At 36.3% G+C, this 17,331-nt stretch overlaps 1 protein-coding gene across 1 annotated transcript in view; it reads right to left on the reverse strand.

The window, feature by feature from the left end:
• The window catches only part of LOC107726256 (A disintegrin and metalloproteinase with thrombospondin motifs 16-like), a 76,188-nt gene that overhangs the window by 38,421 nt on the left and 20,436 nt on the right, over positions 1–17,331 (reverse strand). Inside the window, exons 8-10 of the mRNA XM_016535788.1 lie at positions 14,036–14,141; positions 13,822–13,959; positions 6,198–6,351 (exon numbers count right to left, since the gene is read on the reverse strand). Coding sequence (XP_016391274.1) covers positions 6,198–6,351; positions 13,822–13,959; positions 14,036–14,141 — 398 coding nt within the window. The remainder of the gene's footprint in view (positions 1–6,197; positions 6,352–13,821; positions 13,960–14,035; positions 14,142–17,331) is intronic.

A 17,331-nucleotide genomic window follows, 5' to 3' on the forward strand; every position in this document is an offset into this window, starting at 1 on the left:
TGTGTGTTTTAATTCATTTTTATTAAATGGTTCTGCTGTTAACACTTTAATTTAGGGACCAAATATCACTATTAACTAGTTGCATATTACTAGTATATTGGCTGTTAATTAGTACTTATAAAGCACATATTAATGCCTTATTCTACATGACCACATTTTAGATTCTTTAATCACCCAATACCTAAACTTAACAACTACCTTACTAACTATTAATAAGCAGCAAATAGGAGTTTATTGATGCAAAAGTCATAGTTAACAGTTAGTTAGTAGAGAACTGGTCCCCAAACTAACGTGTGACCGTTCTGGCTTTAAACATGTTAGGATTTATTTTTGGCTTTACCCTTAGCACCATTTTAAACTTTTTTTTCTGTAAAAAAATTAATAAATAAAAAACAAAAAATAAAATAAAAGTTGATGGTCTTACATTCGAAATGAAGAAATTAAGTCAATCATAAATATTATTACTGTCATTTTACAGCTGTAGTTTAAAATGAAATAATTATATTATTAGACATTTTTAGTATTATTTTTATTTTAAAGTCAAATAATACAATAGTGATATCTATTTTGTTTTTATTTAGTCATTTTTATTTTATATTTAGTATTAGTTGTAATAATAATAATAATAATAATAATAATTATTATTATTATTATTATTATAGCCATATTGATATAGAATAACACAATTTTGGGCAAACTTTGTAGTTGTACAAACAAGCACAGCAAACCTGGGATTTTTAAATTGCATTTTAAATGATTATCCAAAAAAAAAAAAAATTAGATTTTCATATACAAACACTCTGTATGTGAGTGATTCTGCAACTAACAGTCATTCAATTTCTAAAGGACAGATAAGAATAGACTTCTTTGTGCATCTTTAATTATTATTTTTTTTCATATTTTTAAAAAAAGTATTCCAGAATTTCTCCATTATTGGCCTCACCCATACCACCCTTTTGAACTGTCTTTTAACTTTAACCTTACTACATTTATAAAAAAGTGTAAAAATAATAATAATAAAAATAAAAATAAAGTATGCTAAATGTACAAAAAAATGTTCTACTTGTTTTCTAACCTTTAAAAATAATGTTTTCAGTTCATTTGGAATTTATATAGAATTTGTAATGTTTCTATGATGAAGAATCACGGTCCTCAAGCGATTGTCCTCAATGCTGCTGTCATCACCACTGCATCAAGCATTTGGAAAACAATTGAGGTTATACTTGGTTATTATCATCTCTGCCAGACGCTCAACACAAGTCTTCAAACAGAAATGCTTTTAATTTTACATCATGCCATGAGAGTAGCTTTATTAAAACTGGGAAGTACTGGATAATTTAAATTCAGAAACAACCCTTTTCTTTTTTTCTTCTCTTCTTTTTTCTTACAAAATCTATGAGGAACGGCTGCATGCTTTATGTGTCCGGCTGCCAGACAATATCAAGATGCTAATTCACAGTGAAAGCAGAGGGAGCTCAGCATCTACAGAACCATTTCTGTCCCGTTCAGTGATGTCTGGTGCTCTTCTGAAATGAGGAGCCCCTCTTTGCTCTGCTTTGCTCTTATACAGTCTGATGTAAATTCATCTTCAGTTTCCATTTGATGATTACACAGATTATGAGTTAATGAAACACTTCACTATCCAACACCATCATGTTTTTTTGTACGGCTATACTATTTATTGCCACAAAATTACAAGTTTAAAACCTCAATTTTATACATATTATTCAAAAATAAGAAGAACAATAATAATGCAGTTATCATATCAGCATATTTATTCCATTTTTATTTGTTTCTCCTAACTGTTTGGGTACTTATCTACTTAATTATACACTACCGATCAAATGTTTGGGGATGGTAAGATTGTTTAATGTTTTGAGTCTCTTCTGCTCTCCAAGGCTGCATTTATTTGATCAAAATTATTGAAAATTATTTCAATTTAATATAGCTGTTTTCTATGTGAATATCTGTTAAACTGTAATTTATTTCTGTGATGCGCAGCTGTATTTTCAGCATCATTACTCCAGTCTTCAGTGTCACATGATCTTCAGAAATCATTCTAATATGCTGATTTGCTGCTCAAGAAACATTTCTGATTATTATCAATGTTGAAAACAGTTGTGCTGCCTAGTATTTCTGTGGAAACTGTGATACATTTTATTTTTCAGGATTCACAGATTAATAGAAAGTTTAAAAGAACAGCATTTATTTGAAATGGAAATCTTCTGTAACATTATAAATGTCTTTACTGGCACTTTTGATCAGTTTAATGAGTCCTTTCTAAGCAAATGTTTCCACTGTGAATAAGTTTTAGCTCTAAAGTAAATTAAATGAATAGTATTTAGATCCATACATTGACTTACAGCTCAAAATATGCATTCACGTGAGATTAAATGGATAGTTTGGTAACCAAACAGTTGCCGGTAGCCATTGACTTCCATACTATTTTTTTTTTCCATACTATGTAAGTCAATGGCTACCGGCAACTGTTTGTTTCCTAAAATATCTTCTTTTGTGTTCAGCAAAAGAAAGAAACTCATACAGGTTTGGAACAACTTGAGGGTGAATAAATTATGAGAGAATTTTCTTTTTTTGGGTGAACTGTCCCTTTAAGTCATATTAGTGGTCCAGAAGCTATTTCATTCTTCAATGTTGAAATCACGACCAGAAAAAAACTAATAACTTGCTACTTGGTAACTGCACTACTTTTGGTTGAAATTAATTAATCATGGCTGAGAAATACACCTGTAAATACGGTAGTGCTACTGCAATCTTACATCCACGCCAATAGGTGTCAGTATAACGTCTGTGGTATCGGCCAGAACAACATAAATAAAAATGGCTAAGTGCATGTTTACAGTACATATATAATGAAATCTGTGTGCTAAAAGTGAAATGTGTTTCTTGATCATAGCTTGCTTGTGCTGAATAATTAACATTCATCTTGATTTGTGTCAGTCGACGGCATCAGTGCCCAGTCTCTCGCCTCATTTCTTCGACTGCAGTACAGTACAGTTAGGTGAGATCAGGACAATATGAGCGCAGTGAACAGAGATTCTCACTGGCGTCCCTCCAAAGTATATTTATCTCTGCGTCTGCTTCACGAGAGCGAGCGGGACTGGAGCAGATTTCTCTACGGAGAGCTCCAATTTTAGATGTATAGACTACACAGTGGAAAAATTACTTTAGCAAATCTCTATTGAGTTCAGACCTGAATTCCTGCATTATAGAACTGTAGAGCTGATCTGAGCAATAGAGAAATAAAGACAGCGCTCTCCTGATATTACGAGCAATCGGACGCGAGTATAACAGCACAGATCAGGGCATTCGTGCATCAGACTCTCTGGATGCAGGTCAAACGTTCACAGAAAACATTGGTGGAAAAAGTGTGCAAAGAGTTGCATTCCTGAAACTCCTGAACAGCTTTTCTACTACTGAATGTACTTCTAAATGTTCGGTAGAGACAATCAGCATTCAGTGAAAATTAATAATATTCATACATTCATTTTTGAAGATTTTTTTTTTTTTTTTGAATATTCTGAAACCCCACTTTTCTGACCTTTTGAACATGGTAATTTTGGTGGGTAAATATCATATTCACACAAGTAAATGGAAGAAATGTAAACCTTCCTTTACTTTATTTCTTCAGATTTTTGTTTTTGTTTTTAGATTTAGTTTTTCAAAGCTTCAAATAATAAAAAAAAAATAAGAAAAAGTATAGATAATTGTTACTGTTTTAATGCTGTCCAGATTTACAATTTTGTTAAAGTAAGTCTATGCATTCCATTCCATTTCTTTTTACATTTATTTTTTTTAATTTTTTTTGCATGTTACTAAGTGTGCCTTACGAAGTTGGTATGTTTCCGGTTTGTTGCTGTAAATTTGCTAAATGTATAATAGAAAAAAAAGAAGAAAACAAAAGAGTTGCTATCCACTTTAAGCATCACATTTGTGTCCAAACATTTGATAAACTTCTTTATATTGACATACAATGACTATAAAAAGTCTACACACCCCAGTTAAAAATTGTATGCTTTTAATATGTGAACATGAATCTTGTGAAGACAAATCATGTCAGAACTTCTTCCACCTTTAAAGGGTTAGTTCACCCAAAAATGAAAATTAGTCCATAAATTACTCACCCTTTTTTTTTTTTTTTGAATATTCTGAAACCCCACTTTTCTGACCTTTTGAACATGGTAATTTTGGTGGGTAAATATCATATTCACACAAGTAAATGGAAGAAATTTAAACCTTCCTTTACTTTATTTCTTCAGATTTTTGTTTTTGTTTTTAGATTTAGTTTTTCAAAGCTTCAAATAATAAAAAAAAATAAGAAAAAGTATAGATAATTGTTACTGTTTTAATGCTGTCCAGATTTACAATTTTGTTAAAGTAAGTCTATGCATTCCATTCCATTTCTTTTTACATTTCTTTTTTTTATTTTTTTTGCATGTTACTAAGTGTGCCTTACGAAGTTGGTATGTTTCCGGTTTGTTGCTGTAAATTTGCTAAATGTATAATAGAAAAAAAAGAAGAAAACAAAAGAGTTGCTATCCACTTTAAGCATCACATTTGTGTCCAAACATTTGATAAACTTCTTTATATTGACATACAATGACTATAAAAAGTCTACACACCCCAGTTAAAAATTGTATGCTTTTAATATGTGAACATGAATCTTGTGAAGACAAATCATGTCAGAACTTCTTCCACCTTTAAAGGGTTAGTTCACCCAAAAATGAAAATTAGTCCATAAATTACTCACCCTAGGTGTATATGACTTTCTTCTTTCAGACGAATCCAGTCGGAGTTATATAAAAAAGCAGCAGTCACATTAGCAAAATTGCTGCAACATTTTGTAAGTAAAAAAAAGGTCCATTGTCTTTTCACAATAGTGTAGAACTGCTGATACAGAAGTCACTTCCAAACTAAGCAGGTTTTTGTTGCTCAGTGCTCTGAATTAATGTGACTAACTTAAAAACGAAATTTGCGTGGGTAAGTTTTTTGCCCTCACATGAAACTCTCGATTGAATGGATTCTTATTGGAATGACTTGATTTTGCACACAAAATTTCACAGAATTGTAATTGTGACTGCAGCTTAAATGTGAAAATTAATGTAAGAAACAAATATAAACTTTTGTAGACTTTTATAGCCATTGTACATTCCAAATCATGACCACTGGAGCTCGCTGAACAGGCGTTTCGGCCATGCGTGTTTGCAGTCAGGGTCATGTCAAAAACAGGGTCAAAAACTATATGATTATATAGAAAATGTGGCACGTGTGTGTTGTGATGCAGCATCACAGTTTCTGTTCAGTCTCAGGTGAGTCATCCCTGATCCTGCTCTACTGCTGAACCAGATAACAACCACACAAAAGCATTCTTATCAGTTTGAAAAGACCACTTCAACCATAACACAGCTCAGACAGGATCAAAGATTTCAGTCTAATGTTCCTGTTAAAAAAGGCTCGTGAGGCTGCATACAGTGGGTTCTTTTTTTTTTCTTTTTTGAAAGAATAATTTTTTTTCTCTCTTTTCTTTTCTTTTTTTTCAGCAAGGATGCGTTAAATTGGTTAAAAATGACAGTGAAGACATATGATGTTACAGAAGATTTCCATTTCAAATAAATGCTGTTCTTTTGAACTTTCTGTTAATAAAATGCATCACAGTTTCCACAAAAATATTGTGCAGCACAACTGTTTTCAACAATGATAATCAGAAATGTTTGTAACAGAATGCAAACTCATGCTGTCTAATGCTGCCTTCAAGTAGGAAGCTCCCATTTGTGAGTTAGGAAGTGCATTCTTCTGATTTTGGTCAAAGGATAAAATGTATGTGTTGGGCAATTTCATAAGGCTTCCTCTCTTTTTTTTTTAACTTCCTGACAAGAACGGAAAGCTCTTTACAACAGGACGATAGCAAAAAGAGGTAACTAATCCTCTAATGACATAATTTATGATTCTGGTGCAGTGATTTTGCAGTGTAAACGTTCGCCTCATTAACAGGCTAAATCAGCAGTGGTTCCTGCCAGGCCTAAATAGCTCATCTTCTACAGTGTGCAAAATGTTCAGTCATGTGGTGGCGTTCATGTGCACTCAACTCATCTGACATGACCTGATGGGGAACAAACTGGTCTTTTCTGCAGGGATTTCATATATAAAACAATATGAAATACTGATATTAATGGACTTGCCTTCTTGAAGTCCAGAGTGCAGAGTTTAGCTTTCTCTCCGAACTGCCACTTGCACTGCGTGTCGGCGTCGTACAGCTCTCCGGGAAGTTTCTCAGGGTACTTGTACTCCTGGATGGCGCTGGGCTCGTCAGACAGACAGGTGGCCTGTGCGGTACTGAGACACAAACACTACTGTAAAACCGCTTGAGTGCCGTACAGTAGAGCAGCAACCATGGCAACATAACAAGCGGAGTTCCCTCGGCTACATTTAGACGTCTCTCTTTTCAACACATCCTCTGACTTCATCATTACGTATGTTATTGAATGCTGCTGTTATTATACGGGCCGACAGCGAGGCTCCGCGTGTAAGCGATATCGAGGATCATGAGAAAGCATTTAACATTGTTAATAGCGTGAGCTTCACACAATCAGACACACAGTGAAGCCCTGAATGAGCTCTGAGTAGTTTAGCAGGCGCTCCATGACGAGACTGGGTCATTATGTGCGTCTGTGTGGGATGTATGTTTGTAACGGGGGTCACTTAGACTGCTCTGTTAGGTTTAAATATATGCAACACGCACATCTAAAAAATATATATTAATACAGGTGCTCAACCAAAACTGACAATGAAAGAATCTTAACAATAAAAGCAGCACACTGCTGCACCCATGCAATACTTGAGAATAGAGCTGCAGGATTTGGCGGGAAAAAATCTAATTGATTGATTGATTGATTTGTTTGTTTACTGATTGATTGGTTAATTTAAATATTTGTATTTTTAATTTATAAAATGTTTGTTATTGTGATTTTAAAAAAATAAAGAAAAGAAAAAGAAATCCAAGTTTGTAGGGCTGCAAAATTTGGTATGACTATAAAATAATAATAATAATAATAATAATAATAATAATAATAATAATAATTTTAAAATAATTACTTTTATTGTGATTATTACCAATTATTACTAAATAAAATATTAAACAACATTAGAAATATTACTATTGTACTATTTTACTGTAAAATAAAAAATAGAATTTAAGATATAACAATAACAACAACAACAACAACAACAATAATAATAATAATAATAATTTTAAAATAATTACTTCTATTGTGATTATTACCAATTATTACTAAATAAAATATTAAACAACTTTAGAAATATTACTGGCTGTCTAAATGTTTTCATTTTCAAACCAAAACCCATCACTTGTTTATTTTACTTTTATTTGATAATTATTTAATTAAATCACTGCCTTTGCGATTTAATAATCACACTAATTACACTGTTTTAGTCTTATTTCTATGAATTGAACATCAGCCCTACATGAGTTTATTCTCATCACTACCATACAAGTGATGTTTTGAAGCTCTCCATCAGATTAGTCTGTCAGTTTTTTTACTTCAACAGCTAGTTGAAGCATTGGGTCTGCGTTGACTAGTAGTGGATGACTTCACTTGCGCTTGTTCTTTATATGGTGACACTTTTTGCTTTTCTGAATGACTGGTTGACTAGTACAAATGAGCAGTCACTCGAAGACTTTGTATCTGTAGATGTTCTTGTTGCAGAACAATCCACTATAATTAGTCCAGCGATCCCAGAATCCCTCAGTGATTCAGTGCATCCTGAAGGGAAACCCTGTTCTTCTGCAGCGCGTGTAAGTCCTGCTTCCAATCATCTGGAGACGGATCAGTGCGGCAGCATCTGGCCCGCAGAGTCAGGAATGTCCGCGTCAGATGAATCTGATTCAGGTCCTCAGTTCTCCCAGTGTCACCTCTTTAAGTTTCCTCATCAGATTAAGGCGAGAGACAGCTATAAGACAGAGCAGCTCGGGCCGGACTCCCTTTCAAGCTCTGTTTTATTAGTGATAAAAGCGGAGGGTTATGGAGAGGAAGGACAGAAGGTCTGAGAGCAGCTACTTGAAGGTCTGTGATCTGCAGGCTGTATGTCGACAGGCACATGGTGACGTAGGTGAAGCTGCTGATGAGGAATGGGAAACAGATGGGAGGACAGACAGAGTCGCCGTATTTATCTGCAGCGTGCTGCTGTTTTTGGGGTGCCGTGGGTGTGGAAAGTGAACTGAGGGATGAACGTACTGCACTTTGTTGCCTTCAGATGCCCAGACAGTCCTGGAAAAGCTGTGGTTCACAGGCAGACTCTGTCATACTGCAGGTTTGCAGAACGAAGTGAGACGGTGGAATTCAAAACACTGACTCCTTTGGCTAAAGCCCCGTTCACACTGACAGCAACAGAGCGTCACGGTCCCATTCATTTTCAATATAAAGCTGGATTTCCGTGGACATGAGTGACAGTGATTGGGCATGTCTAGGGATTTGAGAAGGTTGAGAAAAGTTTGGCATTATGCAAATAAAGGGCAACTACCAATGAGAGTGAAGTCTGTGTCTGTAGTAATTGGGGTGCCGTGGGTGTGGAAAGTGAACTGAGGGATGATCGCTCTGCACTTTGTTGCCTTCAGATGCCCAGACAGTCCTGGAAAAGCTGTGGTTCACAGGCAGACTCTGTCACACTGCAGGTTTGCAGAACGAAGTGAGACGGTGGAATTCAAAACACTGACTCCTTTGGCTAAAGCCCCGTTCACACTGACAGGAACAGAGCGTCACGGTCCCATTCATTTTCAATAGAAAGCTGGATTTCCGTGGACATGAGTGACAGTGATTGGGCATGTCTAGGGATTTGAGAAGGTTGAGAAAAGTTTGGCATTATGCAAATAAAGGGCAACTACCAATGAGAGTGAAGTCTGTGTCTGTAGTAATCAGGGAGACGTATTTTTGTAGACCAACCCTGGTTCCCTTCACCAACTTTTTCAGAAGGAGGCCCCTTGTGTAGGGTGAATCATTTTGTGGCCCCCCAAAAGAAAACTCACGACGCAAAACTTCCTTAAACTTACAATTTTACTTAAAAAAATTGGTAACACTTTACAATAAGGTTCCATTAGTTACTGTTAGTTGTACATTCATATTCACAGTGCATTAACTAATGTTAACAAGCACAACTTTTGATTTTAATTATGCATTAGTAAATGTTGAAATGTAGAATTATTGTTCATTCTTAGTTCATGTTAACTAAAGTAATTAACTAATGAATCTTACTGTAAAGTGTTACCAAAAAAATTTAATTGTACCAAAAAAAAAAAGATTATAAAAGAATTTATACAATGCCAGAACATCAATTCTGTTTGTAGCCTTATTTCTCTGATGTTAAATACACTAACCCCCGGTTTCACAGACAGGGCTTAAGCCTAGTCCTAGACTAAAATGTAAATCTGAGCTGTTTCAACTGAAAGAAACTTGCACTGACTGATCTTAAAACATGTCAGGGCCTTTGTTTTGTCTTAAGATGCGCACCTGTAATGCTTTTTTCTAAGGCATGTTTATAAAAATTACTTAAAATGTCCTAATTGAACTATGGCCTAATCCTGGTTTAGGCTAAGCCCTGTCTATGAAACCGGGCCAAAATTTGTTAAATTCTATATTTCATAAAATAGAACAAATTGTTATAAAACAGATTTGACAGTTAAAAATAATATTGCCTGAAAACTGCAACAAAAGTGTTGAATACTGAACAGTAATTTACTATGTCCATAGTAGTATGGATAGGCCTACTGAAAAGTTAATTTAGATATACTTTGTCAAAAAGTGCATTAAACTTCTTACATTTTGATGAAGTAAAATGACAGTGGCTCAGCAGTTTGGTTTGCAATCTGAACAGCAATCTGAATTTTTTTCAGCAATCTTTTTTTTCTGCATGAAACTTAAAAAAAAAAAATGTCTACTCCACTTAAAAAGAAATAGTTGCAATGCAGAAACATCAATTTAATAACAACCACTGTACAAAAACACACAGCCTGCCTTAGTGGGAAGTCTTTCTTCACGGAGCTGATCAATTCTGGGTGTTATTTGGGACGGGCAAATTCTCAAGTCATCTTACACATTAATCTGTGCCCCGTATTTAGTCTTTATTGCCATCATGGCTGAGAAATATATCTCACAAAGATATGTTGTTGGGAAAGGCAGCAATATTCTCATCGCTTGAAGAGCAACCTCCTTGTACTCCTTTTCAACCGTGGGCCAGAATTCTGCTGATTAAATCTCATCCTGAGAGTGAGTCCACTTTGGGAGTTTGTATCCAAAAATTCTGATAGATTTGAAACATGTCAGTGATGCCTCTGTAGTTTACATACCCACAGGCCATTTTTTTTCTCCTGAATGCATTGATTTTGTCACTTTCCTCCAATATTGTGGAATAAGATCCCTGAATGGACAGATTCAGTCCACTGAGACTACTGAAAATGTCTGCAAGGTAGGCCAGTTTTGCCACCCACTGTTGGTCAGAAAATACCAGTTCTAGATCAGGTTTATGCTCACGTCTCAGTTCGAACATTCACTCCAAAACCTTTCCACGTGAAAGCCACCGCACCTCTGAATGGAGCAGTAGCCGATCATGAGCTGCCCCCATTTCTGTGCATAGTTTCGCGAAGAGACGTGACTTCAGTGGTCTTGAATTCACGAAGTTGACAGCCGCTACTACTACTTCCAACACATCATTCAGGTTAGGTGCCATTTACTTCGATGCAAGCGCTTGACGATGAAGCATACAGTGAGTGGCTGCGATCTTTGGATTTATGGCTTGAATTCGGGTGACAACTCCACTCCTGTGCCCAGTCATTGCTGCCGCACCATCAGTGCAAACAAACACACATTTTTCCCACTTCAGATGTTCTTCTACCACGAAAGTGTCCAAGTGTCCAACATTTTGAAAATTTCTATGGTATGGATTTAGTCTTGTTCGCGGCCTCCTCCCCGACCATCACTCTGCACATTTCCACTGCTGCTCCCCGATCGCGTGAGGCTTTTTACATTTGGTTATTCGCAGGTCTGCAAGATACAATGCTTGCTGTGCTTTCTCGGGTATTGTCATGATGTTGGTCAGTCGTACCTTTTGCTTGACGTATTCTTCTTTCTTTCTCGCATCAATGGATAAAATCTTCAAACACAGCGTGCACTGTGGTCTGCTGTCACTATATTCCATAAAGCCATATTTTATGTATGAGTCGTCAAATTTACGCAGTTTCGTTTCGGCTCTTCTTTATTAACCTTCCCAATGCATCCTATATCTAAAAACGTATCCATTTTAAAAAGCATTTATCTGCGTGTTCATGGCTAACCGTTCTGTGCACTAGCACGTCAACAGAGGTTTTGGTGACGTTTCAGCGTAGTGTGCTGCGTATAATTGATTTTACTTTATAATTTTTTCAATATTACTATTTTTCCATGTACATCATAGGTTACATAGGTTGACAATCCTGACTTATATACAGGTAAAATATTAAAAGATAATAATAATTTTCTAATCTAGATTCTAGAATTTTTATGCGGCCCTCCTAGCGCCATCTGGTGGCCCCCAGTTTCACACAAATATCAAATAGGATTTTTCCATCTTCTTTTTGGTAGATTTTGGGTATTTGGACTCAGACTCCAATTATGAATGAACTCGGATGCACTGAGGTGGACTTGTACTTGACACAGACTAACATTTTGGATTTTTTACAGCGAATCCATGTCATTTGTAACATTAAAGATAAAAAAGTAACAACATAAAGATGACACGACATTAATAAATGTCTCCCACTCAAACTAAATTGGTTAAATACTTGGACTCAGACCCAACACTAACTTTTGGATTAATGCAGAAAATAAACTCTGTGACCAACAAAAGTTTATGATTCTTACATGTTTTTTTCCCCCCATCATGATAATCTTCGCAAATTAACATGAATTTTGAAGCCTAAATACCATCGATATTAGTCAAAGCTAAATGTAGGCTATATATGAACTACACACTATGGTCGCATGCCTTCAGCGTCACCACCATTAAGCTTCGACAGCTCTTTCGGTCTTTATTTAAAAACATTTTGAATAGAATAGTTTGCAAGAGTGCGATTATAAACAATGAAGCTGTGAAAGCAACTAGTGAGTAGATGGTTCTGATGACATTTAAAGTGCAACCTCTATAGTCCTATATAGACACTTGTTAGCAACTGCCTTTTTTAGCAAGTAAAAGCTTTATAAAAATCATACGGATGTATTTTATGTTATAGTATTAAATAAGAAAACATCTTGAGCTTGTGTTTACCACAGACCTTATTTCTTAACCAAAAACCCTTTAAAACGATGGAAACGGAAGTGCTTAAATGCAACTTGATTCTGGGTTTAAATTTAAAAATACATCATCCCTGCAGCACTCTATGCCATGGTGCTGGGTTTCACCTTTGTAATCAAATATTTTGTACCAATAGACATCTATGTTTATACCAGTACGTGCATAATGTGTATATTCACTTTCAGAGTGATGCTAAAGATGTGTAATTTTGTACAATCTTCTTATTACATTCCTACAAAGATTTACTCGCATTTGCTGTCCTGTGGCAAAACATGAGGGCAGTTGCGTTTTAGACCATACATGCTAATTACATGCATGCTAATTTTGCTAATAAAATGATTGTCTCTGTCTCATCTCAGTGAGCTTTTATTACGTTTTGCACGTGCTCAGTAAAATGATTTTCCTATACGTTTCAAACTTAAAACGCTAGTGTGGACAGAGCGTTTTGAACATAAATGACATTTTTGAATGTATCCAGATTAATGTAGACATGGCCAAAGTCACTGGTGGTCTGAATGGGGCTCAACAGAACTTTAGCATTTTAAATGTACATTTATGCATTTGGCAGATGCTTTTATCCATCATGACTTTTGAGGTACACATTGCATTCAAGGTATGCATTTTATCATTTCATGCATTCTCTTGGAATCAAACCCACTACCTTGGTGTTGCTAGCACCATGATCTACTGTTTGAGCTACAGGAAGCCACAGAAAGCATACTTCCCTGAACTTAATTTTCTAGATTACTGCACCATTGAATCATGAGACTGACACAAATCCAACTGCAACCTTCAACCACAATGGTGTGCGCATTATGCTGTAGTGACCAGTTTTAAAATCCTGCAGATTGCTGCAAGCCCCGTTTTCTTCGGTGTCTACACATGAAGCGTTGCTGGAAGACAGGTGAAGCAGCTCCGAGCATCTGACAAACAACTCCCTTCTTCCGCTGAGGCCTAGAGCTGCTGATCCAGGCAGCAGTGAAGGGGATGAGCTCATCACGATAACGATTCATTTGACACCTCGGTTAATGTAAGGGCAACAGGTCAAGCTGATCCACTTTCATGAGCACAGACGTGGCTCTCAGACAGAAAGTGAAATTTAAAACCCGCTGGAGCTGCTCACTTTTAGATATCAGAACCAAAACAGCACTACAAATACTACTTTTAAAGATGAGGTTGGTGTCTAGACTCTCGCTGGGTGATTCTGCATGGATGACTAATGGACAGGAGATGCTCAGTAAAGGGCACGGTTGTTAATATCTTTGCACTTCTAATGCCGCTTTGGGCTGCCAATGGGTAAAGCATGTGATTCTGGGATAGACTTTCCAAGTGACTCAAAGTTCATTACAAATATCAGCCGCAACACTGTAACTGTATTGATGCATTGTAAAAAAAATAGTGCTCATGATACTGGCATTCCTAACTGTTATTTCGGAAACTAATTCTAGATGTCAAAAGAAACCTCACCTTAGAAATCGGTTTAGATATTGTCGGCTACAGGATGACCAGGAGAATAAACCATTGTGTCCCGCCAAGGTTGGAGACATAATATTTCCAACAGACTTCTTGCACACGTTTCCTTCGCCATCATGGACCATTCCAAAGCTGTGCAAAAGAAGGCTTTTGTTAATCCGGATTCGAGGGAATCAAACAAAGGGTTAATTATAAATTCTACTCTTACTTGTGGCCAGATTCATGGGCGATGGTGAAGGCCAGACCGAGACCCGTGTCCTCATTGATCGTGCAGCTGCGGTACTTACTGCACATCCCACTGATTGGAGCAAAACCTGAAATCAAAACAATACATGGATGGATGAATGAGTGATGAGGGGTATGTAAGTCTAGGCTAGAGTACCACTGCAACATGTTATGAAGTACAACTCATAAAAGAAATCAAAGAGCCAGCGAAAATAAACCTACACCAGATCACCTCGTATAGTCTGACCGTACACCAATGATCAAAAGTTGGTTAGAATTTTAAAGTGTTTTTGAGAAAAAGTATTTTATGCTCCTTAAGGCTGCATTTATTTGATCGAAAATACTGTAAAAAAAAAAAAAAACAGTAATATTATTACAAAATAAAATATTTTTTCTATGTGAATATCTGTTAAACTGTAATTTATTTCTGTGATGCGCAGCTGAATTTTCAGCATCATTACTCCAGTCTTCAGTGTCACATGATCTTCAGAAATCATTCTAATATGCTGATTTGCTGCTCAAGAAACATTTCTGATTATTATCAATGATGAAAACAGTCGTGCTGCACAATATTTATGTGGAAACTTTGATACATTTTATTTTGTAGGCTTCACAGATGAATAGAAAGTTCAAAAGAACAGCATTTATTTGAAATAGAAATCTTTTGCAACATTATAAATGTCTCTACTGCCACTTTTGATCAATTTAATGTCATTTTTGAAAAAAAAAAAAGGTATTAATTTATTCAAAAAAAAGTAAAAATAATTACATAAATAAAAATCGTACTGACCCCAAACCTTTGAACCGTTGTGTACATAATCCATATTGCTGAGAAGAGAGGGCAGTAAACACAAGATTTTTTACTGTGCGAGACTGCAACTGATGGACTGCTGTAATCAGATCAAGGTTTGGAGTGCATTTATTTCAACACTGCTAGTTCAAGAGCTAGAGATCAAATCCAGTTGTTTTGAGTCCACTGCAGGAAATCTGAACAGATATACGAGTTACTTCAACCAGTATGAATCTGAAACACATTATATACTAGGCCGTCTACAGCTATAGGAGCAGTATATTAACTGTAGAAAGCATACAATAATAGAAAGGCAACCTTACAAAATGCTTTGAACAATTCTAGATGTGTCGCTACATGGGTCTGAGATCTAAGGGAACTGTATTTTACGACAAATTATGACTTTCTAACTCTTTAATACGAAACCTGTGGCGATGAAGTCTGGTGTATGTTGGACCAAAGTCAAACCCCAAAAGGACCAAAGGAGTCTGATTTATTATCCTTTGATTTAATCGCTTAATATATGTGCTGTTTTTGACACATACACAACAGAGGGATTAAATACTTGCATGTATTGCACAAATGTGTCGCACCAGAGCATGTTGTGATTTATTTGAGTCTTCTGGCCTTACTGAAAATCTCAAGTGGGACAAAGCAGCAAAAAAACAAAACAAAACTTGATATATTGATTCTAGTGCTGTAAAATAAATAAAATAAAATGATGTAACTAAAACATGTTGCCATCTCATAAATGAGCTTTTAACATTATAACACACATATATATTTCAATATCTCTTTCTCTTAAGACGCTGTCATGTGCGGAGATGATGCATGAAGGTAATTCAGTGCATACGGTGGTTTTCTCAGACTATGTAAATACTGTACGCTAGTATTAAAGGTTCAGCGGAGCTCTTTAATCTTCCAGTCCATGACCTGTGAGGGACGTGAAATCTCCCAGAACCCCTGACCTCGTGACCTCCGAGCGTGAGTCTGCACTCAAGTGTTAATCATTGACACTCCTTAGCAGCCTTTGAACCGCGGCCTTGCATTTGAGGGGCATGGCTAGCTTTGCTAATGGGGTTAGGGGTTAGCGGAGAGAGATTCTTTTATGTGGCACAGGGTGGAGACCACAGCTTGAGCTCTCACAGGAAACAGGTTATTAGAGGAAAAGCTTCTTACTGTACCTCTAATAATTTAACAGTTCAGCAGAAGCGGAGTAGAGCAGTTTCATAATAACTACGTGCAGTCAAAAAAAAAATCAAAAATATATTCTTTTTGGGAAGTTGTCATAGCCTGTGTGAGTAAAGTCCGTAAATTTTAGTCCAGTGCTATAACATTAACTAGGATTTTCAAGAAAAAGAAAATATTCTCTCCAGGTCAAAATGACTTGAAAACAACATGAGGGTTAAACTAATTTACATAAATACAGTAAATTAATAAATACAATAATGACAATACAAACAATAATGTGTAGTCAAGTATTTGACAACTAAATTGCTTTTTTAATCTAGAGAGGTTCAGAAAATACAAACAGTGAAATACAAAGAAACACATTATGAGCAATAAAACAAGAAGTGCTTTAAATGTGTAACTGCAAAGGGCTTCTAAAACTACCAAAAGTTTGCCAGACAAGAGCAGTGAGCGGCGTTTCTCGATTTTATTATCAGTAATAACATCATAGACAGTGGCAGATCTCTTTAGGCTGCATTTATGCTGACTTTTAGACTTTTATTTTGACATTTTATGTTTTGTTCCATCTGATTACAATCCCTTAAGAAAGAACAGACTGAGTTTACATAAATTTTGCATCATACAAGCATGATGTCTTATGCCGGGTTCAGACTACACGATATTTTTGTCGGTCACGATAGTCACTGTGTCAGATTACACGATTTTGACTCTTAAAATCTTGTCATGTCGTGGACAAGAAACATGTCAGACTACACGTTGCTTCCCGTCCATTCATCGAGTGCCGTCTTTAACGACGTGCGTGATGTCATCGAGAAGGCGGAACTAGTGACTGATTTCCGAAAACAAGAGTGTTAACATTGCTGAAGTGCTTCCGCTATAGTTCACCAGCATTTTTATTTCTTTGTTCTGTCGTGGTAGTCCCTCGATGACACATCATACAGGCAGGAGTACTGTTGCCACAGCTCCACGAACCTTTCCTCCATCTCATAATTCCAGCTAGCAGCACCATCATCTCTCTTTCGTTTTGCCATGTTTGAAACCTGTGTATGAAAGAGCTTCTGTGCTGCTATTGGTCAACGTCACCAATGTGACAGAACTCGTCGTGGATGACGAAAAAAAAATTAAACATGCTAGTCTTTCTGTAGTGATGTCGTGAAACATCGCAGACGCGGAATCGGTTGTCGTCCACTATGACACACTACACGAGCTGAAACGATGGAATCTTGGGTCCCGACGCCCATTGTCGTTTACGAATCCCCACGACACCCTACGTCAAGCAAATCGTGGCAAAATCGGGC

This window comes from Sinocyclocheilus rhinocerous, unplaced genomic scaffold, assembly GCF_001515625.1.
Source record: "Sinocyclocheilus rhinocerous isolate Xijiao unplaced genomic scaffold, SAMN03320098_v1.1 scaffold216, whole genome shotgun sequence".
Lineage (NCBI taxonomy): Eukaryota > Metazoa > Chordata > Actinopteri > Cypriniformes > Cyprinidae > Sinocyclocheilus > Sinocyclocheilus rhinocerous.